Here is a 25,925-nt window from a genome sequence, read left to right as displayed (position 1 = left end):
GCAGGGCCAGAGCGTCCCCCGCGGCGCGGCGCGGCCCGCCCCGCCAGGAGCGCTGTCACCAGCGAGTTGTCGGGACAGAGCGTCCCCCCAGCCGGGTGAGACACCCTCAGTCTTCCGGTTCCGGTCGGCCGCGATGGCTGCTCGCCACCCAGCGTTCCGGCTCCTCCGGCGTCCCCCGGCGCCTGCGTGGGCGGGGGCAGGACTCGTGGCCCCTCTCCGGCTCCTGCGCGTAGGGGCAGCCAGGGGGCTCCCCTCAGCGCGCCACCCCTGCAGCTCCCATGGGCCGGCAGCTTCAGCCAAGGGGCGCTGCAGGGGCAGCGCCTGTGGGCAGGGCAGCGCGCAGAGCCGCCTGGCCGTGGCTCCGCCTAGGAGCCGGATCCGGGGACACGGCCACTGCTTCCAGGAGCTGTGTGAGATAAGCGCTGCCTGGAGCCTGCAGCCCTGAGCCTCTTCCCGTGCCCAAACCCCCTGCCCCAGCCCTGATCCCCCTCCCGCCCTCTCGGTTCCAGCCTGGAGCACCCTCCTACACTCCAAACCCCTCATCCTCAGCCCCACCCCACAGCCCGCACCCCCAGCCAGAGCCCTCACCTGCCCCCGCCTGGAGCCCCCTCCCAAACTTTGCACTCCTCATTTCTGGCCCCCCCCCAGAGCCCACAACCAGAGCCCTCACCCCCTGCCACACCCCAACCCCAATTTTGTGAGCATTCATGGCTCGCTATACAATTTCTATTCCCAGATGTGGCCCTCGGGCCAGAAAGCTTGCTCACCCATGGGCTAGAGCCTGTTCCCAGGGCTGCCCCCATTCCCATGACTCCCTCCTTGGGCTGCTCTGCTCCCCACCGTGCAGCCACTGAGCACAGGTACTATGGGATGCCTCTGGTCTCAGCCTTGCCCCCTGTGCCTCCCTACTGCCCCTTACCCTGCGCTTTGGGGCAAGGACTATCTCTCTCTGTTCTGGCCAGTGGCCAGCACACTTTGAGGTGATGAAGAATGAAGGGTAGAGTGGAAACTGCCTGGAGCAGGGACTTGGCCCCTCTGTGTAGCTTTACACAACCTCCACCCTCACTCACTAATAATCCCACTTCCATCTGCAGGGAGATGGAGCCCAGAATTCCCCTCTCCTGCCCGCAGGTTGGCAGAGAACTCCAGGCACAGCACTGGAAGGGATACACCCCTCCCTCGACACCAGCTTTTTCTGCATGTTGAAGAACACAGGGAGAAGGGGCACATGAGCTGTACAAAGCATGTTCAATAGGAGAGCAGCTCTCAAGCAGGCTTTATCAGATAGGTCTTGGCACCAAATGTCACTTTAGGGCCGCGCTCCCTCTATCTCCTTGTGCCATAGGGGCCAGTCTCCGCTCCTGTGACAGCCTCTAGCAGGAGTAACTGCATTGATGATATGCTGAGCAGGTCTAGTGCCAGTCGGGGGATCTGGGCACACAGTGCTACGGTGCCATTATCCCAGCTTAAGGTATGTCCCAACCTCCCTCATGGTAGGGCAGCCTCTGAAAAGGCCATTCCTGTGTAGGCTGCCCTGCTGGGGCAGGTGGTGACTCTCCTGCGTCCATCCTGCAAAGCCCTCACACTTCCCAGCAATCGGGCACAGCTTGGGCTGCTTCAGACCCTTTAGTGGCTGCTTCACCTTGGAAGGTGAAGATAGAAAGTGCTGAGCCAGACACTGGTGCCCTGTCGCCACAGCCCAGCTCAGGTCTGGCGTTTCACTAATGGTGGCATTGGGCGGTCAGGAGAGAACATGTCACAAGGCAAACAGGAGACACCAGCGTTCAGGGAAGTGGGGGCTTTAAGATCAGATCGTGGGTACTCTGAAAGGCCCCCTAGTCAGGGCGTTAAACCCAGCATCATGGCTGAATCCCCCCTTGCTCCATTGCGCTTGCCTCCCCGCATCCCCTGCAGCTTCACTGGGGTTTGGGATTCTTGTTCACTTTCCACCTGACCTATTGTGAACTGTGGTTGGTGCTGTTGAACCAGCTGCAGGGTTCCATCCCCGAGGTGGCTACCCAGCACTGGGACTGCTATGGCTGTAGACCACACTCGAAGCCTACACAAGATGAAAGGAGCTAGAGAAACAGTCCTTTTGACGGTGTCCACTGTAGAAGGTTTCAGTAGCCCTGGGCACAGGTAGCTACCTCCTGGCTTGAGCAGGAGCCTGAAACCACAAAGGACAAGATCTAAGGCAGCTCACGTTCTTCAACTGAGCTCTGGCCCCAGCCACAGCAGCCTCTCTGCTCGCCTAGCCATGATACCTATCAGGCTCCCACTTTACATAGTACCTGAGCATTTCATGATCTTCATTGCGTTTGTGCTCACAACCCCCCTGTGAGGCAGGAAATGCTGTTAGGCTGAAGGACTAAAGGACATGTCCAGGGTCACACCGGGCATCTGTGGCAGAGCAGATTCCAGGTCTTCCAAGTCCCAGGCTAGTGACCTATCACTGGCCATCCAGCCTCTCCTCTTAGCACAATGAAGACAACCCCATGCATTCCGTTTCCAAACAAACATTTATTAAATTACAAAGGAGAAGTACCAGGTACTATATTTCTTCTTCTTTTCTTTTTTTTTTTTTTTCTTCTTCAAGTTTTTGTAAGTGTTTGTTCCCCCAACTCGTTTCTGGAGCAGGATGCAAAATCTTGTGAACAACAGTGCCGAGGGACCAGCAGCTACAGGGGCCATGGGGAAGAGGATGACGGAGCCTCCCCATGAAATGGACGAAGCAGCAGCTCTAACCTGAGGTAGCTCGGCCGGAGTCACTCCCTCCCTCTGGGGCCCGACAGCCTCCTTTGAAATGCGGAGATCACTCTGGACCCCCAGTGCCCCGGCTGCGACACAGGCTCTGCACAAAGGCCTGCTGCTAAAAGTTACACTTAGACTAGTGTCCCTCCACATCAGCTGTGGGAAGAGCAGCTCAGCTGGAGATAGTGCATGGCCTGCTGGGAACTGTAGTCCTCACGCCCACCACCCTGGTGCGCAATAGGGAAGGAGGAGCTGTGCTCTGCAGGATTTTCCCCTCCGCCCCGGGGCCTGGCATGCAACTAAGCCCATGCTTCCTCCTGCTGGGGGGGGAAGCGTGTGCAGGAGGTCTTTCCACTCCATCCTTAGGGATCCTCGTTTAACTCCCCACCACCCTGAGTCTCAGGCCATATTTGTTCCCCCACGATCTCAGGCACCTCAGGCCAGACTCTTGCAAGCCCAACTCCTGGGCTAGAGAGAGTGCCAAGGCCTCCCCATTTCTCTGGCCACTTCCCCTCCCACCCCTGATTCCCTCACATCTGGGGCCAGGACAGGCTCCATCACATTCTCTGCAGGGTTCTTCCAGGCTGGGGAGATATTGCTCCAAGCAACCCTAAATCCCATTCCTGTGACTGCCCCAAACATCAAGCCCTGTGCTTGGCCCTCCCCCCATTTGCATTCTTTTCTCCCCAAGTTTGCTAGGTCACAGGGCTAGAGCCATTGCCCCCTCCCTGTTTCCTGCCATCCAATCCCACAGTGCAGTGAAAACGCTGAGCAGCCACTTCCCGTCACCGGCCCTGAGCCCCAAGCAAGGTGCAGCAAGGCAAGCCGCGGCTCCGTCAAAGCCAGGGGAGCTCAGGTGACTCACAGCTGAGGGACCTGCCAGAATTCCCCCGGGGAGGGCTCGGCCTCTGGGTCTGGAGGGCTCAGCTGGTTGCAGTGACTCAGGCAGAGCTCACTCAACCCTCCACAGGCACAGGCAGGAGAGAGGAGCCTACGGTGAGCCCAGGCAGGGACTGACAGAGGGGAAGGACCATCTCCCATGGCGGGAGATGGGGTATTTACAGCCACGTGGGGCCTTGGGAGGCCAGCACTGTCTCTGCTGTCAGCCAGGGAGTATGGGGTTAGCCCAGCCCCTAGGATCCCCCTCCTGTAACCCCGCATACCAGACATGCTGCCAGGGAGTGACCACATGCACCCTCTGGCTTCCCCTTCTCACTTACAAGGCCCCACTTGGCCTCACTCAGCCCATGCCCAGTGCCTGGGGGCCAGGCTGGGCCCCGGAGCTGTCTGCTGCAGCTGGAGCTTTTGGCTTTCCTGCATCCTCAGAAACAGCCACACCTACCACCAGCTCCGGCTGGGCAGGGGGATCTATGCACCAGCATTACCCCAGAACCCCGCCCCTCCCCCTGCCCCAACGCAGCCTGCTTAGTGAGGGCCCGGGCTCCAGACCACCGGAGCAGACACTCAGAAACGCTGGGTGCCCCTGCTCTGGGAGGGCGGGGAGAGGAGAGAGCCCCCGCCCCCTTCTCACAGGGGCTTGGGCTTCCTTTGAGAAGTCTCCTGGAGCAATACCCATGACAACAGATACAGCTCAGCCCAGCTCACATGGATGTTGAATAGCAGGGGTGGCCCCAGTACAGACCCCCCCCACCCCCCTACAGCACCCCTGGCCACCTGCTCAGCCCACCCCTGCAGCCAGCAACTACTGCCCTGCTATCCAGGGACACCCCAAGGGCTGGACTTGCCCACAGGGGTAGGGGAGCAGGAACAGAGGCTCCCCCAACTGACTGAACAAGGGCCCAGTCCCTGGGGAGACAGGGCCCAGCAGGTCACACACGAGGCCTTTCCTCTGGGCCATGCACGGGGGCTCTTGCCAGCCCTCCAGTTCCCTCAGGTGGAGCTGGGGCTTCTGCAGAGAGCACTAGGACTAGTGAGAGCAAGAGAAGAGCCCCTTCCTCCGACAGCTCTGCCAACACCCCTCAGTCTCAGCCCACCGGCCCTGCACGGCCAGCCCTGCCAGTGCCCCTCAATCCCAACCTGCAGCCCTGGGCTCTCCCTCCCACCCTGCCGGTGCCCCTCAATCCCAACCTGCAGCCCTGGGCTCTCCCTCCCACCCTGCCGGTGCCCCTCAATCCCAACCTGCAGCCCTGGGCTCTCCCTCCCACCCTGCCGGTGCCCCTCAATCCCAACCTGCAGCCCTGGGCTCTCCCTCCCACCCTGCCAGTGCCCCTCAATCCCAACCTGCAGCCCTGGGCTCTCCCTCCCACCCTGCCGGTGCCCCTCAATCCCAACCTGCAGCCCTGGGCTCTCCCTCCCACCCTGCCAGTGCCCCTCAATCCCAACCCGCAGCCCCAGTCCCACCAACCAGTTTTGTTGATACCCCTCAGTCCTGACTCAGTCTCCCCTGCTCTTCCAGTGCTGAGCGTCTCTTGCTCAGCCTCTGCTGTCGTGCTGGGCTGTGCAGTTGTTCGTGCAACATGCACAGGGCATCAAGAGCAGAGCCCTTCGGACTCACTGCACTTGTGATCAAGGCTTGGTTATGAGCCACACCGTGAACCCTCCATCCTGGCTCCTCACCAACAATAAATACTAATAAATACAGCACCTCCCCCTCCAAGAGCTGCCATCTGCTCCATCCTTCCTCACAGTCTGGGAGCCAGCTCAGCTCCGCCTGATCCGCGCCCCACAGACCGACAGCCCTCCTGCCCCCGAGCCTCCCTTGTAGGGCATGGCTTGGAGCTGTGGCAACCAGAGGCCTAGGAGCGTCTCTGACCCACTAGGGGCACAGGAGCCAGCATGCCAGCTCCCGGACACACCATGCCGCCATCTCTATGATCCCGTCACCATGCTCACTCTCTGGTACAGGCGCAAAGCTGCTGTCAAGGGGTATGTGCGTGTGTGCCTCACCAACCTGCAGCTTGGTGGGGGCCAATACCTCTGGGGGAGGAGATGGCTCCGCTCTCTTGCCCTTTACTTGTCTACGAAGTGCTGGGGTGAGGGTGGAGAGGGGGGCATGGAACTCCCCGAGCTCAGGCCCGGGGTGAGTAGCAGGGGTTCCTTGGCATCTCCGTGAAGGATTTCAGTTCGTAGGGGATCCCCGAGTCGACCTCAATCGACTTGCGGGAGAAGAGCAGCCGGATGTCGTTGTGAAGGTAGATCTTCCCCGATTTGGAGCTGTGAAACCTGAGGGCAAATGAGACCCCCTGAGGCAGAGGCTAGGAGCTGCAGCAGGGAGGAGCAGTCGCTCCTTTGGGGCCACGGCAGGAAGGAGGAGCCAGCAGCAGGACCAGAGCTGTGGGGTTCCCAGGAGGCTCTGGCTGCAGGAGGGGAGCTCGGCACTGCAACCCTCTTCTCATGGCTGGCAGCTTCCCCGTGGCCTTCTGTCCTCCTTCAGAACGGCCAACGCTTCCCACTGCCACACACTTCCCGGAGCCAAGAGCTGCCCTGGGCAAGGTCACTGCCATGGCCTGGCAGCCTTGCAGGTGGCAGTCAAGACGGCCGCCGTCTCCCGTTGTTCCCAGCGGTAAGGAAGTCAGGCTGCCGCAAGGGGAACGGCCACCCCTGGGCTCAGAACCCAAGCCGAGGGGAACAGGAGGCTGCGAGGGAAAGGGAGGAGGGGGTGGGGAAGGAGCTGCTGTCCAGAAGAGGGGCCAGCTCCCCGGGTGATGGGACCCATGGCCGTCCCTCCCTCGCCACCTCAGCCCCTACCTCAGGTGCATCAGGTAGCAAAGGACCCTCCTGGGCGGGCCGGCGCAGGCCGGGTCGCTGGGTGCCTCGCCGGGCCCCTCCTCCCCCACGGGCACCAGGAAGATGCGGTGGCGCAGAAAGGTCAGGTGGCTGGCCGGCATGTCCTGGAAGTCGTACGTCACCAGGAACATCTTTACCACAGTTTTGTTAGGGTTAAATAAGGTCTGGAAATGGGGAGAGAGCAAGTCAGTGGGGGGAAAGGGATCTGAGCCACAGGGGGCAAGGCTGGGTGAAGAGGGGCTTCCAGGTGGTGTCCAGGCCCCACAAAGAGCAGGGGCCAAGGGGCTGTAGGACAAGCACAGGGTGTGACCAAGTGGGAATTTTTCATACTATTTTGTATGAATACGGTGGGTGCCTCAGTTTCCCCTATGTGCTGTCTGGGTAACTAGGTGGGTGGGGAGGAGGTTGTTCACTCTTTGCAGAGATCCAGGTGTGATTGACGCCTGGCTGTGTGAGACCTGGGCCCCACCCCCATGGAGAGTCCCAGAAGACAATGGCCACTCCAGCTGCCCAGACATTTGGCATGAATAGCAGACCCTTGGCAGGAAGCCAGTGGGGGTCTGACCAGCTGGAGAACAAAGGGCTAAGGAGGGGACCAGGTGGGGTTGATAAGTGTGGGCTGCAGGAGGCAGGAAGATAAGCTCTGGGCTGGGATTAAGGAGAGGTCAGAGGGCTCTGGGACTGACCCAGCTGGACTGTGCTGTAACTTTCTGTTCTCTGTGTTAACTAAGGACTTTCTACTCTGTGTCCCAGACAGCTAATACCTCTCCTGCTGCTGCCCTGCTGGCGGGGAGTCGCTGCAGAGACAGGACATCGGGGGGGGGGGCATTGCTCCCTTTGGGGGTGCAAGTCTCCCTCTGGTGGACTCACAGCCCGGAGCTCATGGCATTAAGTAAGGGATCTGAAGGATCTGAGGGTTGGTCCCAGGAGGCCGCAAGGCTAAGGGGCTGACCCCCGTGAGAGTGTGACCCTAAGGGGCTGACACACTGAAGGGCTCCTCCCAGGGACTGTTCCAGAGCCATGCGAGAGCACCGGGCCCGTGGATCCGTGATACAGGGGAAGGGGGAGAGACTTGTTGCCAGAGGAGCTCTCCCAGCACCCACCCGGCCAGGGCGGATGTCCGGGTACCAACGATGCGTGTGGTGAGGCTCAACAGTGGGGTCCCTAATCCCCCCAAATCCATGTTGCAGGTACTGCCGTCCTTCTCAGCAACTCCTCACTCCTTCCCTGGCCTCAATCCCCAGCTCCCCCTCTAGCCCCTACCCTACCAATGGGTGAGACATCAGCCTTCACCCTCATGACCCCTCTGGCCTCCAGCAACACCTTCCCCTGCCCCTGCTCCTGCTCAGCCCTGGCTGCACTAAGAGCTTCCGAGAAGCATCCTCCAGCCACTTGAGCTCTCCAGGCCTGTAAGGGAGTGGTGTCTCCTAGTGGTCTGAGCAGGGCACGAGGAGCCAGGACTCCTGGGTTCCGATCCCCGCTCTGACATGGCAAGGCCCTGGACCCTAACCCTAGCCCTTCTGTGTTTCCCCATCTCTGAAGCCTCGACTCAAGTTCCTATATTGGTGCCCATCACTGTGGTATCTGAGCACCACCTGCCCAGCACGCTCAGTGCCGCTCCCTGCTCTGCTCACGGCAGAGCTCTTTATAACTGCCCTCCCTGCATCTCTGCTTTCCCCTTCTCCTTCCCTGCCAGCTCCCCACAGCTCCTGCACCGCCCCCATGCCTGGATCATGCCCGTGGTTCCTCTGGCTCCAGATCCCAGAGGCTGTTCTGCACCCATCTCTCTGGATGCTGCAGGCCCAGCTCATTCCGTGCAGCCAGGCATCACCCAGCACCGCCCGGGCCAAGGCAACCGACCCCCACTCCCCATCGTTGTGCTGCAGAGAGCAGGAGCCGACTCACCACTTGGATGGTTCCAGCTTTGGGGACGCTGTAACCCTTCTTTCCCAAGGCTTCCAAGTCTATCACTCCCTGGGACAAGGTCAAGAGAGAGCACATGAGCCATTTGGCAGCACCGCGGGACAGCCCAGCCCCAACACAGGGCCCAGGAGTAGTCTGGGACAGGGCCACCAGAGGGGACTCTCGGCAAGGCCCCACCTGCCCCCTGGAAGAGAACCTCTCCCCCAGCACATCGAGGTGCAGGGACTTGCCCCAGCAGGGGCTAGACGAGGCCACACCCAGCACCCAGGGCTGCCTGCCCAGGAGACACAGCAGAGAGGTGAAGGCGAGATCATCCAGGAAGTTTTTGGAAAGCGTAGGGGACAATTTCCTGGTGCAAGTGCTAGAGGAGCCAACTAGGGGGGGAGCTTTTCTTGACCTGCTGCTCACAAACCAGGAAGAATTAGTGGGGGAAGCAAAAGTGGATGGGAACCTGGGAGGCAGTGACCATGAGTTGGTTGAGTTCAGGATCCTGACACAGGGAAGAAAGGTAAGCAGCAGGATACGGACCCTGGACTTCAGGAAAGCAGACTTCGACTCCCTCAGGGAACAGATGGGTAGGATCCCCTGGGGGACTAACATGAAGGGGAAAGGAGTCCAGGAGAGCTGGCTGTATTTCAAGGAATCCCTGTTGAGGTTACAGGGACAAACCATCCCAATGTGTAGAAAGAATAGTAAATATGGCAGGCGACCAGCTTGGCTTAACGGTGAAATCCTAGCGGATCTTAAACATAAAAAAGAAGCTTACAAGAAGTGGAAGGTTGGACATATGACCAGGGAAGAGTATAAAAATATTGCTCGAGCATGTAGGAATGAAATCAGGAGGGCCAAATCGCACCTGGAGCTGCAGCTAGCGAGAGATGTCAAGAGTAACAAGAAGGGTTTCTTCAGGTATGTTGGCAACAAGAAGAAAGCCAAGGAAAGTGTGGGCCCCTTAATGAATGAGGGAAGCAACCTAGTGAGAGAGGATGTGGAAAAAGCTAATGTACTCAATGCTTTTTTTGCCTCTGTCTTCACTAACGAGGTCAGCTCCCAGACTGCTGCGCTGGGCATCACAAAATGGGGAAGAGATGGCCAGCCCTCTGTGGAGAAAGAGGCGGTTAGGGACTATTTAGAAAAGCTGTATGTGCACAAGTCCATGGGGCCAGACGAGTTGCATCCGAGAGTGCTGAAGGAATTGGCGGCTGTGATTGCAGAGCCATTGGCCCTTATCTTTGAAAACTTGTGGCGAATGGGGGAAGTCCCGGATGACTGGAAAAAGGCTAATGTAGTGCCCATCTTTAAAAAAGGGAAGAAGGAGGATCCTGGGAACTACAGGCCAGTCAGCCTCACCTCAGGCCCTGGAAAAATCATGGAGCAGGTCCTCAAAGAATCAATCCTGAAGCACTTGCATGAGAGGAAAGTGATCAGGAACAGCCAGCATGGATTCACCAAGGGAAGGTCATGCCTGACTAATCTAATCGCCTTTTATGATGAGATTACTGGTTCTGTGGATGAAGGGAAAGCAGTGGATGTATTGTTTCTTGACTTTAGCAAAGCTTTTGACACGGTCTCCCATAGTATTCTTGTCAGCAAGTTAAGGAAGTATGGGCTGGATGAATGCACTATAAGGTGGGTAGAAAGCTGGCTAAATTGTCGGGCTCAACGGGTAGTGATCAATGGCTCCATGTCTAGTTGGCAGCCGGTATCAAGTGGAGTGCCCCAGGGGTCGGTCCTGGGGCCGGTTTTATTCAATATCTTCATAAATGATCTGGAGGATGGTGTGGATTGCACTCTCAGCAAATTTGCGGATGATACTAAACTGGGAGGAGTGGTAGATACGCTGGAGGGGAGGGATAGGATACAGAAGGACCTAGACCAATTGGAAGATTGGGCCAAAAGGAATCTGATGAGGTTCAATAAGGATAAGTGCAGGGTCCTGCACTTAGGACGGAAGAACCCAATGCACAGCTACAGACTAGGGACCGAATGGCTAGGCAGCAGTTCTGCAGAAAAGGACCTAGGGGTGACAGTGGATGAGAAGCTGGATATGAGTCAGCAGTGTGCCCTTGTTGCCAAGAAGGCCAATGGCATTTTGGGATGTATAAGTAGGGGCATAGCGAGCAGATCGAGGGACGTGATCGTTCCCCTCTATTCGACATTGGTGAGGCCTCATCTGGAGTACTGTGTCCAGTTTTGGGCCCCACACTTCAAGAAGGATGTGGATAAATTGGAGAGAGTCCAGCGAAGGGCAACAAAAATGATTAGGGGACTGGAACACATGAGTTATGAGGAGAGGCTGAGGGAGCTGGGATTGTTTAGCCTGCAGAAGAGAAGAATGAGGGGGGATTTGATAGCTGCTTTCAACTACCTGAAAGGGGGTTCCAAAGAGGATGGCTCTAGACTGTTCTCAATGGTAGCAGATGACAGAACGAGGAGTAATGGTCTCAAGTTGCAGTGGGGGAGGTTTAGATTGGATATTAGGAAAAACTTTTTCACTAAGAGGGTGGTGAAACACTGGAATGCGTTACCTAGGGAGGTGGTAGAATCTCCTTCCTTAGAGGTTTTTAAGGTCAGGCTTGACAAAGCCCTGGCTGGGATGATTTAACTGGGAATTGGTCCTGCTTTGAGCAGGGGGTTGGACTAGATGACCTTCTGGGGTCCCTTCCAACCCTGATATTCTATGATTCTATGATAATCTAATCGCCTTCCATGATGAGATTACTGGTTCTGTGGATGAAGGGAAAGCAGTGGATGTATTGTTTCTTGACTTTAGCAAAGCTTTTGACATGGTCTCCCACAGTATTTTTGTCAGCAAGTTAAAGAAGTATGGGCTGGATGAATGCACTGCTTTCACCTGTGGGTAGAAAGTTGGCTAGATTGTTGGGCTCAACGGGTAGTGATCAATGGCTCCATGTCTAGTTGGCAGCCGGTGTCAGGTGGAGTGCCCCAGGGGTCGGTCCTGGGGCCGGTTTTGTTCAATATCTTCATAAATGATCTGGAGGATGGTGTGGATTGCACTCTCAGCAAATTTGCGGACGATACTAAACTGGGAGGAGTGGTAGATACGCTGGAGGGCAGGGATAGGATACAGAGGGACCTAGACAAATTGGAGGATTGGGCCAAAAGAAATCTGATGAGGTTCAATAAAGATAAGTGCAGGGTCCTGCACTTAGGACGGAAGAACCCAATGCACAGCTACAGACTAGGGACCGAATGGCTAGGCAGCAGTTCTGCGGAAAAGGACCTAGGGGTGACAGTGGACGAGAAGCTGGATATGAGTCAGCAATGTGCCCTTGTTGCCAAGAAGGCCAATGGCATTTTGGGGTGTATAAGTAGGGGCATAGCGAGCAGATCGAGGGACGTGATCGTCCCCCTCTATTCGACATTGGTGAGGCCTCCTCTGGAGTACTGTGTCCAGTTTTGGGCCCCACACTACAAGAAGGATGTGGATAAATTGGAGAGAGTCCAGCGAAGGGCAACAAAAATGATAAGGGGGCTGGAACACATGACTTATGAGGAGAGGCTGAGGGAACTGGGATTGTTTAGTCTGCAGAAGAGAAGAATGAGGGGGGATTTGATAGCTGCTTTCAACTACCTGAGAGGTGGTTCCAGAGAGGATGGTTCTAGACTATTCTCAGTGGTAGAAGAGGACAGGACAAGGAGTAATGGTCTCAAGTTGCAGTGGGGGAGGTTTAGGTTGGATATTAGGAAAAACTTTTTCACTAGGAGGGTGGTGAAACACTGGAATGCGTTGCCTAGGGAGGTGGTGGAATCTCCTTCCTTAGAAGTTTTTAAGGTCAGGCTTGACAAAGCCCTGGCTGGGATGATTTAATTGGGGATTGGTCCTGCTTTTGAGCGGAGGGTTGGACTAGATGACCTCCTGAGGTCCCTTCCAACCCTGCTATTCTATGATTCTATGATTCATCCAGTCTGATCAGCTGCGTGCCACAGGCCACCACCGCCCACGAAACCCAACAACCGAACTGGAGCAGAGCATCACAGCCTACAGGAGACAGGATGTGTGTGCCACAGGCAGAGAATAGAGGGCTCAAGACCCCCACAAGGGCAAGGAACTGATGCAGGATTTTGGCCACAGGCTGGGGAGGAGCTGGCAGAGGGTCTCCCCTCCATTAGTGCCCTGCAAGGGGGGGCGTTTCCCCCCTGACAGGCTGGGGATTCGGAGCTCACGAGTGCTGGACTCATTGCTCTGTACCGAGAGCCACATGCCTTTATAGCCAGCACCTGAGTCGGGAAATACAGCCCACGGGCAGCCACTGGCTTCTATACTGCTACTCACAGCTGACGTCAACTTAATACAGAGGGGCAACCCAGGGCGACTCCAGGTCCCAGCATGACCTGCTAGCCAAGAATAAGATGTGACCGGCCAGTCACCTTCCAGCCCTCCATATCTAGGCCTCTAATCACGGCACAGGCAGCCCCCACACCACCATGTCAAACCCCTCCCCCAAAGCGGTAACAAAGCCAAGCTGAGGCGTGGATCCCAAAGTCATGGGCTCGTCTCCCCCACCGGCAGCCCCTGGCATGTGCAGTCTCTCTAAAGAGGGCAGCCTCAGCCTGCTTCATTTTGCACACCCTCAGCCGGGCAGAGCTAGGGCACTGTCCCTGGTCTACCTGATCAGCCTGTTCCACCGTGTGCCAGCGAGCACCCCATGCCCCCAGCCCCTGCCCAGCAGCGTACCAGGAAAGGTGAGGGCGCGCTGTGTTCCGAGATGTCAAAATAGGTCACGTCGACGGGTAAGGTGGCGTGTTGGGGGCAGTAGGAGCCGCTGGCCCCGATCTCCGCGGTGAACCCTTCAATCCTGCCTGATGGGGCGAAGCGCCCCTTCAGGATGGACTCCTGGGGAGAAGAGACGAGGGAAGGGCACAGCCCTCAAATGCCGATTCTGCTGCTAACCCTCAGCCTGGACTCTGCGTTCCACTCCCAAGCCAGCAGGGTCCTGCCAGGACCGTGCCCTGCGCCCCGAAGGCATACCTGCATCCTTCACCCCAGCCCTACGGGTACACTCATGGCGGTATCCCAGCAACAGACCACTTCCATTGGGGATCTTATTGTAGTGCCCGTCCCCACGGGCTCCAAGCACACCCCTGGCTATTAAAGACCCAGGGCACTCTGTGCAAGTCAGGGTGTTAACGCCAGGTCCTGGGAGAATTTACACAACTCCTCCTGAATCCCCCTTCAGGTTCAGCTCAGTGCAGGATGCTTTCGTGTCCTGGCCCAGACTGGGGGTAGGGTTGCTCTGCGCTGTTAAACAACTGCTGCGCTCCATCCCAGAGATGGTGGCACTGCAGCAGTGGGAGTGGCCTGTGCACTGCAGGGTGTTGTGGACGAGCGTCCCTAAAGCACCTCCAGGAGGGGAGATCCCAGGAGGCCACAGATTCAATGTGGACTTTAATCCCCCAACGCCCCAGACCCAGCTGGAGGCAGTAAACCCAGCAGGCGAACTGGGACAGAGCTCTCAGCAGGAAACAGGAACTAGACTCTTCCCCATCCTTGGGGCTGCTGGCTCTCAAGGGCAGCTGGGGCCTGGAGGCTTCTTTAGCCACAACAGGTGAATGTACCCCACACTGAACATACAATGTTGTACCCCCCACTCCTGCCACATGACTTAAGCCTGTCCCATACACCTCCCGCCCCCTAAGGCCCATGAGTTCTTGGCCTCCCTGCTGAGACTGCCAGAGAGGGAGCCAGTTAGTGCCCAAGGAGCTGCTGTTTATGATGTGGGCACCTGCTCCCGACGGAGCCAGGCTGAGGCCAGCCTGTCTGATGATGGCGCGTGCCCAGCGCCAAGAGCAGGGGAAGAGAGGGCGAGTGCCAGGCCGGGGAAGTGCTGGGGCAGACTGCGGCTGGAAGGTCAGCTCTGAGGCAGCCTCTCCCCTCATCCTACCTGGGGGACGGGGCAGCCCAGCCTGGCATCTCATCGGGCAGGAGCACCCCGCGCACACACTGCCTGCTGGGCTGAGCTGTCCCTCTGGAGAATGCTCTGAAGCACAGACCACAGGGACACGCTCAAGACCACGACAGCACCATGGGGAGAGAGAGGAACACACGCAATTCCCACCCTAGGAGCTGCACAAAGGCAGCCAGTGCCAGAGCAGGCCCTAGGGGGGCTCATTCCCCTCCCATCCCAGAGGGGCTTTCTCCCCTGTCCCAGGCCATGGGCCTCCAGGCTGTGGTTACCTCAAAGTTCCCCAGCAGAGCATGGCTGATGGAGGTGGTGGCCCAGGCAGCTGCAGAGGGCCGGGTGCCCACAGGCCCCTTCCGGAGGCTGCTGCGGAGATGTCTCCTTCAAAGAGAAGTCAGCATCAGTGCTGATCTCGGGCAGCCTCGGGCTCCCACTCCTGTTCTCCCCAGAGGGTCACCTGCCCCTGTCACTGCACCCCCAGAGCACACAGCTCCCCACAAAAGGCAGGCAGGATCCACCCACCCAGCTACCTAAGGGTCCAAGGGGCTCCAAGTGGGAAGGGTGCTGGGGAGGGTCTGTGCGGATGCACCCTGTCCCAAACAGAGGGGCCTGGGCATGGCAGGGCAATCGCCCCAGGAACCAACCCCCGCACCAGGGAAGAGAGGGGCAGAATCACGGCCAGTCTGCCCAAGAGCAGCCCCCTTGCCCACAGTGCCCGGGGCCCCCGTGGCTTGGCCCTAACCCCAGCAGGGGAACCAGGCAGCTCAGGACACTCACGATTTCAGGCGCAGCCCACTCTTTAGCCTTCGCCCCACCGCAGTGCCGTCTGCGGAGCGCTAGGGAGACAAGAGGCCCAAGAGCCGTATTAGGGGCAGCAAATGGGCCAACTCCAGAGCACCCACCAGACCTCTCCCAGTCCAGGGCCTGCACCCACCAGCTCTTCCCATCACACACATCAGCACCTCCCTGTCACAGCTGGCCCAGAGAACGCCCCCTCCCACATGTGCCACACACCCTCTCCTCCCTCAGTCAGCTCTGCTGATGGGACACAGGACTGTCATTCACTTCCTGTGCACACCATGAAGCAGCTGTATGTTCCACTCACAGGTGGCTGCAGGGTGGTGGCAGAGGGTGGTGTCTGCTGGGCCCGCTCCCTGCCCCCTCCCGAGATGAGAGAGACGGGAGGAGAATGGCCAGGGACTGGCACTGGGGGGCCTTGTCTCTGAGTGACCATCCCTGACTGCCCATTAAAGTTACAAGCTCCCCCGTCCCCTCAGAGTCCCCACACCAAACCACAGTCTCCCACGCCCTCCCCCATACACACAGGGACCAGGTCAACGCAGCAGGGCTCCAAGAGCAACAGAGACATCAGGGAAAGCCCCATTAGACCCCCATCAAGGCCCACCCCTCAGGCCCTGCAGTCTGTTCTCCAGGGCTGGGTCCAACCCTGGTTCTCCCAGTGGCAGGAACTCCACTGTGAAAGGCAGCTCATTCCCCCTCTTCGCTTCGCCCTATTACTCCAGGGGTCCCCTCCTGGGCATTACCACAGCCCCTGGCTACTGCTAGCTCAGCCACCAGCAGAGGCCATGGCTCCTGCCAGCCAGACCATGGAGCCACCGGAAATCTCCAACGAGGGAATCCACAGCCAGGGCCAGAGGGAGAGAGTGAACCCTTGCCTCTCTTTGGGTGGACGGTGGGCTTACCCCACCAATCCCAAAGGGCTTTCTGCTATCTCTGCTGCCTCCAGGAGCCTGTACCAGGCACCAAGGACAGCCAGGTCTCAGGAGGACACGTCCCACGTGCAGTCCCAGCCGAAGGTGTCTGACAGTTCCCCTCTTGCCTGCCCGGGCATTCACACACACACACAGAGACGGGGATCTGTCAGTGTCCAAGCCCCACCGGCTGCAGGCATCCCGGCAACTTATTAACAGGCCCAGCGCCCCGTAAGCTGGCACAGCTCTGACAGGTACTTCCTGCAAGCCAGCCAGACGTGGGCAGAGGCCTGGACCACACATTTACGGGGCAAGCAAAGGCACTAAGACATCGTCAGCACACAGCTAGACACAGAACATTCCCGTGCCTGCCATTCCCACACACCCACCCCCCCCAGGGTCCGACGCTGCTGCAGAGCTGCAGGCAGGCCCGGAATGACACTTACCAGGAGATGCCCTGGCATCTCTTGGACACCAACCAGCCCCAGGTAATTCATGCCAGGTCCCCAGTAATGCCCAGCAGACACAGCTGCGTGGCTCATGCCAGCAGCCCAGGGGCCAAGCCCTGAGAGGTCGCGGGCAGCCAAACCCGGGCTGAGTTACCAGCTGGGTGTGGCCGACCCCTTTTATAAAGGGCACTCGCCTTTCTAGGCATTTTACCTTCTGGAAGAGACACAAAAGGGCAGCACAAAACAGAGCAACAGGCCAGCCAGGCCCCAGCCTGTGTGAAAGGGGGGTGAAGGTTCCAGGGTGCTGGACAATAGGCGGCTGCCTGGACTGGGGTGGGGAGCAGGGCTGGAGGGGAGCACTCCTAGAGTGGGGGGCTGGTGGGCTGGAAAATGGCTCCAGTAAGGAAGAGTCAGGGAGTCAGGAACGTCACCAGGCTGATGGGGACGGGCCCGAGGCTGTTCACACATCAGAGTGCCTGAGGATTGCAATCACCGCGTGCCAGGCTGCCACGGGCAGCAGCAGGGCAGAACGGAGCGGGGATGTGGTTAGCTGGCCTCGGGCTCCTGACAAGCACCAGGGTGCATGTGCCCAGCACATATGTTTGTGTATGTGTCATGCATGTTTGCATGCATGCCAGCTGGGGGCAGAGCACACATCAGTCCTTATACCAGCTCATCTATCCCCCGGCCTCAGGAGTCACGCAACCAGCAGGCCTGCCAGAGATGGGGGGCGCCTGGCCGCTCAGCATGATCTCACTGGTGACCCTGCAACGCAGGAAGTGGCGGGGACAGGGAGACGGCTAGTGAGCTGGATGGGGAGGATACGGTAGGGCCTGGGCTGGGGAGAGGCTGGGCCACCCGGAGCATAGGAGAGAGCAGCTGGACTGGCAGGGAGCAGACCCGGGACGGGAAGCACAGCCGAGGACTCAGGCTGTCCCCCTGGCAAGGGGTCTCCGGGCCCCCTTCCCACACTCCAGGTACAGCACGGTCACACACACCCCAGCACTGCCCCCACAGGGCACCTGAGCCTCTGCCTGGCAGAGGGAGCCCGGAGCTGGGCTCCGCACAGATGCCAGGAGAGGCAGTCCTGGCCCGGGGGAAGAGGGCCTCTCTCCGCACTCCTCCCCCAGGGGCAGCCAACCCCCACAACGGGACCTGCAGGGGGCCCCTCTCTGAGCTTGGAGGTGCTAAAGCTGTGCCCAGCTCCACAGCACAGAGGCCCACCAGGCACCAGGACAGCCAGCCTGGGCACAGGATTTGGCTGACTCATGGTGGCATGCAGGGGCTGTAACCCCTCCCCCCACGGTATTGGGGGGCTTGCCCGGGCTCTGGGGGAACCAGGAGCCGAGATGGGGAGGTTCCCAGGCTCAGCTCAGCCCTGTGGCCATCGGCCAGGAAGGGTCCTGTCTGCCCCAGGGAGCAGCAGGTTACCGGGCTCTGGGAAGCCCCTGCTCCTTCTGCGGGTGTAACGTGCTAGAAGAGAACCCACGGGCTGCCCCTCCGCACAGACAGGCCCCGCCACAAAGCGCCCACCCCAGACAGTGTCACAGCACAGGGACCTGCTGCTCTCAGGGCTCCGCAGACTCTCCTGCTCCTCCTATGCCCCCCGGCTCCAGCTGCTGCCTTCCCCACTCCACCAGTGCTGCCCTTCCCCCCACATGCCCCCGTGGAGCTGCAGAGGGTCCAGGCACCATGGCCAGGCAGCTCTCACTGCAGGCCGAACGCTGCCCGGAGTCAGCAGACCTGCATGCCAGGCTCCAAGCCCTATTACAGGCAGAGTCAGCAGACGAGCCCTGCGCCCTGGACTCTTCCAGCCACCTGTCAGCGGGAGGAGGGGACAGGACACACCTTATGGTCCAGCCCCTTCCCCAGCTGCCTACCGACTCCTTCCACAGCGTCCGACCCATGGCCCCACCCCATCTGCGAGCCCCTCACTGGCTTCCCATTCGCTTACCCCTTCCCCAGCTCCTCTAGGCCTGCCCTTCCTGCCCCAGCCCTGCAGCCCAGCAGGAGGCGCTCACCTTGGCTCCTGGAAGCAGGTGGTTCCAGAAGGGGGCGCCCTTGGCGTCGGTGCTCCGGCAGGCGGTCAGGATGGGGTGGCACAGCGGGGCCCGCTTCTTCCTCGCCGGCGCCACGCTCTCGTCTTCCGAACACGAGTCCGCCACGCCCTCGCCCGAGGGCAGCAGCTTCCTCTTCGCCGCGCAGCTGCCGCCGCCGGCCCCAGGGGGCCTGCTGCCCATGCAGGGCGTTTTCTCCGAGGAGCCCAGGCCGTTGCTCTCGGGGCCCAGGGCCACCCGTGGGGTGTGGGGCTCCTTGTGCCCATCGGCCACAGTCAGCGGCTCCCCTTCTCTGCCAGCCCCATGGCTGTGGGCGGGGCTGCCCCCTGTCTGCTCCTCCCCCCTCCCACCCGAGGCTGCCCAGGGTTTTTGTGCAATATTGTGCAAATCAATGTCAAGTCGATTTTGGCTGCTAGCCCTTTCCTCCCTCCGGGCCCCGCTCCCCTCCGCAGGCTGCTCCCTGGCTTCAGCCAGCCCCGGGCACTCCCTGCCCTCCACGGAGCCACAGGCTCTGGGACTCCCCAAGGGGCCAGCCCCCAGCTGAGCAGGGCAACTGTCTCTCCTGTGCAAAGTGCTGCAAGCTGTGTGCTGTGGCCAGGGGGAGGCAGCCTCCCGCAGTCTGTCCTCTCGGCAGGCCCTGGGGCTGCTCTCCCGCGCCCCACATCGGTGCTCCACCACCCGCAGGCCGCTGTGGGAGAAGTGCTGGGCCGAGCCACAAAGGGACAGCTCCTTCACCAGCAGCCCGTCCTCCAAGGCGGTGGCGTCTGGGGCGTCCTGGCCAGGGTGCAGCTCCCCAGGGACCCCGTCCTGCCTGGCCTCAGCCCCCGTGGCCCCCCAGTGGGCTCGCTTGGGATCCCGCCCAGCCTCCGGAGCCCACTGCTCTGGGTACCCTCTCTTGATGGCCTGTCGCCCACCCCCAGCTCTCTGGTCTGCTGGCTCGGAGGAGCTGGAGAGGTGGGAGAAGATGGAGACCTGATAAACCTTCTGGCGCTTGATCTCCGTCTTGTTGTAGCCCATTACGATGCTGCGGCGGGGGCAGCGCTCGGGGGGGGGCTCCAAGGCCGCCTGGCCGCCTGGCCGGGACAGGCCCGAGTCTGTGCCATGCTCCTGGGGGAGGGACGCCTCAGCATGGATGTGCCGCATGGAGCCTTAGCGGGCTGGACCCCAACCAGAGCCAAAGACGAAACAGCCCATAAAGCGGCAGGGAAGGGGGGTACGGTGTCAGGAGGTCACGGGGCTGAAGAAAGGGGGTGGTGTCTCAGACCCCTTCCCTCCGGACAAGCCCTCCGCTACGGGGTGCGCTGCAGTGCCGCATCTGTGGGAGCAGAGGGGAGGGGATCAGCCCCTGGGACCCTGGCCCAGGCACCCCTCCTTGGTGCAGCAGGCTCCACTCCACAGCTCCAGCAGGTTGGTGCAGAGCCCCACAGACTGCCCTGCCCTAGCTCCACAGGAGGAGCCAGGCTGGTCGGGGAGTAGCGCGGGCCAGCTCTCCGGAAGCCCTGTAGCCTGGAGGCGGGGCAGGGTTACCAAGCCCCAGATGTGGGGAGGCTGCTGAGGCCTATGTGAGTCTATGCCGCTCCGCAGGGACAATGCTGGGACCTCGGGCCCCGCACTCGGAGAGTCGGGAGGAGTCCCTGGCTGGGCCAGTCAGCGCTGTAACGCAGGGGCCATGGGGGACAAGGCCAGACATGCACCAGGTCGAGCCTCAGCTAATCCTCCAGGCACAGGAGCTGAGGAGGCTAGCCTGGCCTCAAGGGGGCAAACAAAAGCTCAGTACCCCTTTGCTTTAGTAGCCAGTGCAGGCTGCCAAGCCATCATCTCCCCGATCACACGCTCGGGACGCGGCTGGGCACTCACCACCCACCCCTCGCCGAGCAGCTCTCCTGCCCCAGCAGCAGACGGTCGTTGGCACAGCTAGCTGGAGACACCTGCCATCCGGGCACCCCCCAGAAGCGGCGCGGCTGCCGAGGAATGGCTCCCACCATCACGGGCGTCGGGATCTGCCTCCAAATCACTGCAGGGGCCTGGCTGGCTCTCGGGCCTGTTCAGCAGCACTAATGGGGGAAGGAGAGGGAGGATTGACGCGACTCTGAGACCCACTGGCGCTGGCAGGGAGTGGAACGCTTGGACAGACGGGCACCTGGGGAGGACACAAGGGCAGGCGAGACACTGATTTAAACCAGGGCGGCCCATGTGCAGCCCACAGCCCCCTCGCCTGTAATAAAGGCCAGGCCACAGAGCCTAAAGCTACCCTTCCACTGGGATTCATAGGCACTGGTGGGGACGGGAGCCCAGCTCTGCAGCCAGAGAGCTCCCTCTTCCTGGACCTGGGTGCGAGGGGCTGGAGGAGGAGAGGAGAGGCCAGGCCACAGAGAGTGGGGGAAGCAGCGGGGCAGGGGGCATTAGAAGATTCATGGGAGGGTGGAGACCTGCCATTACAGGACCCGTGGCTGACATGCGCTGCTGCCTGGGACACAGCCTCCAGGGTCACCTGCTGGCCCATCGGGCCTGGGATTCCCCATGAGAAAGGGCCCCATCGTCTGATGCAAAGCAAGAAGCCCATCTGTGCTGGGGGCGAGTCACGATGGATTCTTCCCGGCTTCAGCCGGCACACAGATGGCAGGCCTTGCATTCAGCCGGCACTCACCTGCTCCAAGGCACCCGTCAAGGGCTAGGCAGGACTGCAGGGCAGCAGCAGACGGACCCTACGCAGCATCGCTCCAGCCACTGCGGCGATGGCTGCTCACTCACAATCCCACCAGCACGTCAGACATGGCACCTGCGTGGAGAGACAGAGACTCAGCCCCAGAGTACCCCACATGGCCTGGCTCCACGGGGTGCGAGCAGGGTGCTGACACTGCATTCTGCCCTCCACGCCCCCCTCCCCGCACCGCTCACACCCTCCCTCAAGGGGGCAGCCACCAGGCGCAGCTCAGCGGGAGCATGTCCGACACAGCAAGACGGGGCAAGTCCCTTCACTGTGTCCTATTCCACTGGGCAAAGATCCCCCTGTGAGTGTGATGCCATTGGAAGGGGGTGGACAGAAGACAGAGCAGGGCACAACAGGCCATACACCCCAGCCCCGCGGCAGGACTGGAAGGAACGACCCCCTGGGCAAAGAGAAGGAAGTGCCAGCATTGGCCCATTCAGTCGCTGGCCCCGCTCCTGCAGAGGCTCCCAGCAAGGGGGCCAGTGGGGGTGACCATCTGGGGGTTGCGGAGATCAGTCCCGCTGGGCGTAGATAAATACATCTGTGTGTTACACCCAAGCGCTGGGACCGCTGGGCCTCCCAAAGGCAGTGACCAACCTGATTCAAACCCAGATGAGATGCGAAATGCAAGCAAACCCTCCAACCTGGGGCTGGTTTAGAGCCGGTGGCCCCTAGAGGGGAAATGCCCCGTGTCCCATTCCCTATCCGTGAGCCAGCCAACGCCCACCCCACTGGATTGGAACCAGTACCCTAGAGACACAGAGCACACAGCCCTTCCCCTGACACAGTGGCCCCGACACATGGGATAAGAGCAGAAACAAGATGGTGAAAAAGCCCCACATCCTAGTGGCCTGCAGTCAATGCCCACAATAAGACGTCATAGGAAAGATACAAGGATGTTTCCAAAAGTATCCCTGCCCTGGGCGTCCGAGTACATCCCAGCTCCTCGGCTGCGTCCCTTGGATTGGGAGCTCTCAGGAACAGGGCCTGGTGTTACACTGTCATATTCAGCACCCAGCGCGCGGCAGGAGTTGGGCAAGCAGCCAGCCAGCTCTTCCCCACTTTTCAAATGGTGCCTGAAATGAACACAGCCTTTCCGTTCACTCCCCGGGTTGTGCACCACCACCAGAAACACCGTCAGCTGAGCTGGGCCAAGAGCTGAAGGGAATTCAACTACTGCCGGGGCTCAGCTTGGCCTGCTAGCCTCCCTAGCCTAGGAAGCAGAGGGTGAAGATACACAGAAGGGCTGTCTCGACTTGCGCGGAGCACTTGCACCAGGACACAGCCACGCTGCAGCAGGTCCCGTGTAGATCTAAAGCATAGTAGGGCGACGGCCATATGGAAATACCAGCCCCTTTCCAATCCCCCACTCAGAGCGCGACGGGGCTAGTGGAGGGTGACAGGTGTGCATGCCCTGTCCACACCTCCAGGCCACAGGGGAAAGTGCAGCTATGCTCACCCCTCAGCAGCAGGGGTGGGATTCTGACCAGGTTGCCAGGACTCGGAGGGGAGACCTGCGAGGAACACCCAGGCACTCCGGGAAGTAGCATTAGGGGCTCAGCAGGGTCGATCGTCCCTCCAAGGCAGTGCAGCGCTAGGGGCCCGATGCAGCTGGGGGTGCCACCATCCACAGGATTGAAAACCCAGGTGCTGACGACATGCGTCTGTTCTAACGTAGCCACCAGAGGGGAGAACAGTCAGGTCAGGCCTGGGCAATTACACTCTACATCCCAATTTCCCCCCTGCAGTTACAGCTCTTCACCTCGCCCCCCAAGCTCTCGTGCAGCATTGCTGCGAGCTGTTCGAATCTGCATGTCCTACCCCAGAGGCAGCTGCATTTTAGGTGTGTCACGCCATCGAGACAGCATAATAGAGGAACAGTCCTAGGGCAGACCTGGCTCAGACGGCCAGCTTCCCGTAGCACACCCCGGTCACCAGATGCAACGCAACATGGGAAGCAGCCAACACACCCACACCGGCGGCTTCCCCACTGGTTGCAGGCTAAATGCTGGGCGAAGCCAGCACGTTTGCGTGAGCCTAGGGCAGGAAGGAACAGTCCTCACCAGACAGCAGCAGGGGCCAGCCCAGCCAGCAAGCAGCAGCAGCTCCTGAAGCCAGAATCCGAGGGCTGCTTGGCCGCTAGTCTGGTTTATTACAATCAAGCCCGGCTAGCAGCACCGGCTCTGAGCGCTGCTCGGGGACCTCGGGCTGCCTGCTGGCACCTGTCCCTTCCTGGCCCAGGAGACAGGCCGCAGCACTGGCCACTGGCCACATTCTTCCTTCTGCAGACCCTCCTTGCCCCGGGGCTGGCCTTGGATGGCTACACCGACCTCTCTACCGATGCCTGCTGGTGGCTGATCAAGGACCCACCTCGCCACCCCAACTCTGCCCATCACTGCTGCCCTAGGGGAGCTCCGAGGGCTCTGCCACCATTGAGGATCCCCCTACGTTCAGGCACACCATGAAATCGCCTCATTCCCATTACCTCCGAGGGGACGACACGCAGGCTACAGGCCAGACTGCAAGCCGCATGGCAGGTCAGAACTAGGCTCAGCAGGAACCCGGTACCTACATGGGCACGAACCAAGCCCTGGAGGCTGCATGCAGGGTGGGCTGAGCAGCTGGGCAAGGCCAGCTGTGGGTCAGTGCGGCTCCGTCCCGGAGGGTCTGGCACTGGGGGGACTGCTCCTTCCCACCCCAGAGACCCAGCCTGCCTGCAGCAGCATTTTGCTGTTTACGGCACCCAGCCCCTCCCTGCTACAGCCTGTAACCCTTATATAGAGCGAGCTGTGCACAGCACGGGGCACCAGGAACTCCCACGCTCCGGCAGCGTGACAGACAGGCAGGGACAGGGAGCCGGCGCCCTCCCCTCCCCCAGAGGCAGGCCTCCTGCAGCCCTGCCTGCAGGGAGCTAAGGGGGGGGACCCCCAGCCCCCACAGTGGCCCAGCAGGTAGCTCACTTCCCACCTCGAGTCCCACAGGCCGGCCCAGCTGGGGTTACCCGCCCTCCCCCAACAAGCCCAGGCCGCTGGTGCGATTTCATGGGGGTTTAGCCCGTGCTGTTGCTAAGGACGGGGCTGGGTCACACACACACTCCTCCCCCTGCCAGCTCCCAGCCCTGGCTCCCTCCTACGGGCCTGAGGGCACGCTGGGGGCACGCAGGGCAGCCATGGTGCCCCTGGATGTATGCAGGGCCCCAGCCTGGCCTGCTGGAAGAACCCAGCCAGGAGCTCCCAGCTCTGCCCCAACTCCCCCTTCCTCATACTGTAACCCCCCACCCCTCCAAGGCCCCAGAGCAGACCCCTCAGGGCTTCAGTCTGACCAAGCCAGCTGCTGCACCCAAGTCAGCACCTCTCCATGAGGGAATGGGAAGCAGCCTGCGCTCCCTTGCTGGCAGAGCACCGGTCAGGCTGCTTTAGGGGTCACCTTCCCCCCACCCCACAGGTCTCTTAGGGTGTGGATCCAGGAATACACAGGGCCTGGATGGCCTCTCTCAGCTCTTCCCCTGCCCTGCGTCTGGAAAAAACTCCATCTTCCACCCGAAGTCCTGTGCTGCCTCACCAAGGAACCAGGCCAGAGGAGTCTGTATGGGGCCAGGGGCGGGGAATTCTGCTCTCCAGCCGCACGGCCCCAGGCACACCCCAATGGTGCATTAGGGGCAGGTGGACATTCACACAGCTAGTGCTGGGGGGTTGGACTGCATCACAGCCAGGGCCAATGGTCTGGCGGGGACTGGGGGAGCTAGGTGGATCCCTGGTCTGACCTCTTTAGCAGGATAAGGAAGACCAGGGTCCATTGGTCTGCTTCAGGGCAGCAGGAACAGGGCGATGAACCAGTGCCCTGAGCCAAGGCAGGCAGGGTTACCAGATGCAAGGGGCTGGTGGTCTGATCCGGTGGGGACAGAGGCCAGAACTGGGGCTGAGATGACTGGAGAGGGGGCGTCCTCAGTTGGCCGAAGGGCAGATGAGGCAGCTACAACAATATTCAGGAGCTTCCTGCCTGGACGTGAAACAAACAGACAGCCAGCCCTGGGCCGAAGCAGCCGCCCCTGCATGGGGAGGGGGGATGGAAACCTCACCCCTGGCTGGGGCAGCGGGAGGGGTGGCAGAGGCAAGCCCTGCACGACACCATGCATTCCAGCCTGCTGGTCACATTCTGATCCGCTCCCAAGCCAGAGGAAGGCGTGTGGGAGGTCAAACTAAACCAACCAGAGCAAGGAAGTGTCCACAGACCTCCCCCACTTGCAGGGCCTCCCACTGGGGAGGCCAATGGGGGTCACCAGACAGTTGTGCCAGGAGAGAGCACCCAAGGGGAGCTCTCCAGCAGCTCCTCCACGACAGCAGCACGGCCGGGCGAAGCACACCTTCGCTATGGCCACCTCCACGGGGTGTTCCCACCTCTCTCTGGCTGGCAGGCTGGGAAGATCTGCAACAGGCCCAGGCCCAGGCGCCGTAGCAGGAGGAGGACAGCAGCAGCACAGACCCTACTGGAGCGTCCTGGAGCAGAGGGGCAACCAAGCGAGCCAGTCACGCTCCGGTACAGGAAGGGTGGTGACTGCAGTGCCCAGAGGAGTGACACAGTTACCAGGGTCACAACCAAACGCCTCTCCCTCGTCACCGCAGCAACACCAGGCGATTGTTGGGGGACACGCA

General features: G+C 60.4%; 1 protein-coding gene across 12 annotated transcripts in view; it reads right to left on the bottom strand.

Moving 5' to 3' along the window:
• Positions 1-5,037: 5,037 nt before the first annotated feature.
• Positions 5,038-25,925, bottom strand: part of ATOSB (atos homolog B) — a 73,214-nt gene continuing 52,326 nt past the window's right edge. For 6 of the 12 annotated variants that reach the window (XM_084628948.1, XM_084628944.1, XM_084628952.1 and 3 more), the window contains 9 exons: positions 21,211-21,342; positions 20,421-20,617; positions 18,528-19,878; positions 15,123-15,181; positions 14,621-14,726; positions 13,121-13,279; positions 8,404-8,472; positions 6,460-6,662; positions 5,038-5,934 (listed from right to left, as the gene is read on the bottom strand). In XM_084628948.1, the coding sequence (XP_084485074.1) occupies positions 5,781-5,934; positions 6,460-6,662; positions 8,404-8,472; positions 13,121-13,279; positions 14,621-14,726; positions 15,123-15,181; positions 18,528-19,706 (1,929 nt within the window). In that variant the 5' untranslated portion in view covers positions 19,707-19,878; positions 20,421-20,617; positions 21,211-21,342 and the 3' untranslated portion in view covers positions 5,038-5,780. The other 6 variants (XM_084628953.1, XM_084628954.1, XM_084628955.1 and 3 more) reach the window with 6 other exon arrangements.

Source organism: Lepidochelys olivacea (assembly GCF_965140295.1).
Source record: "Lepidochelys olivacea isolate rLepOli2 genome assembly, chromosome: 5".
In the NCBI taxonomy this organism is placed as follows: Eukaryota; Metazoa; Chordata; order Testudines; family Cheloniidae; genus Lepidochelys; species Lepidochelys olivacea.
The sequence above is the reverse complement of the archived record's forward strand: the minus strand, read 5'-3'. Positions and strand labels throughout refer to the sequence as shown.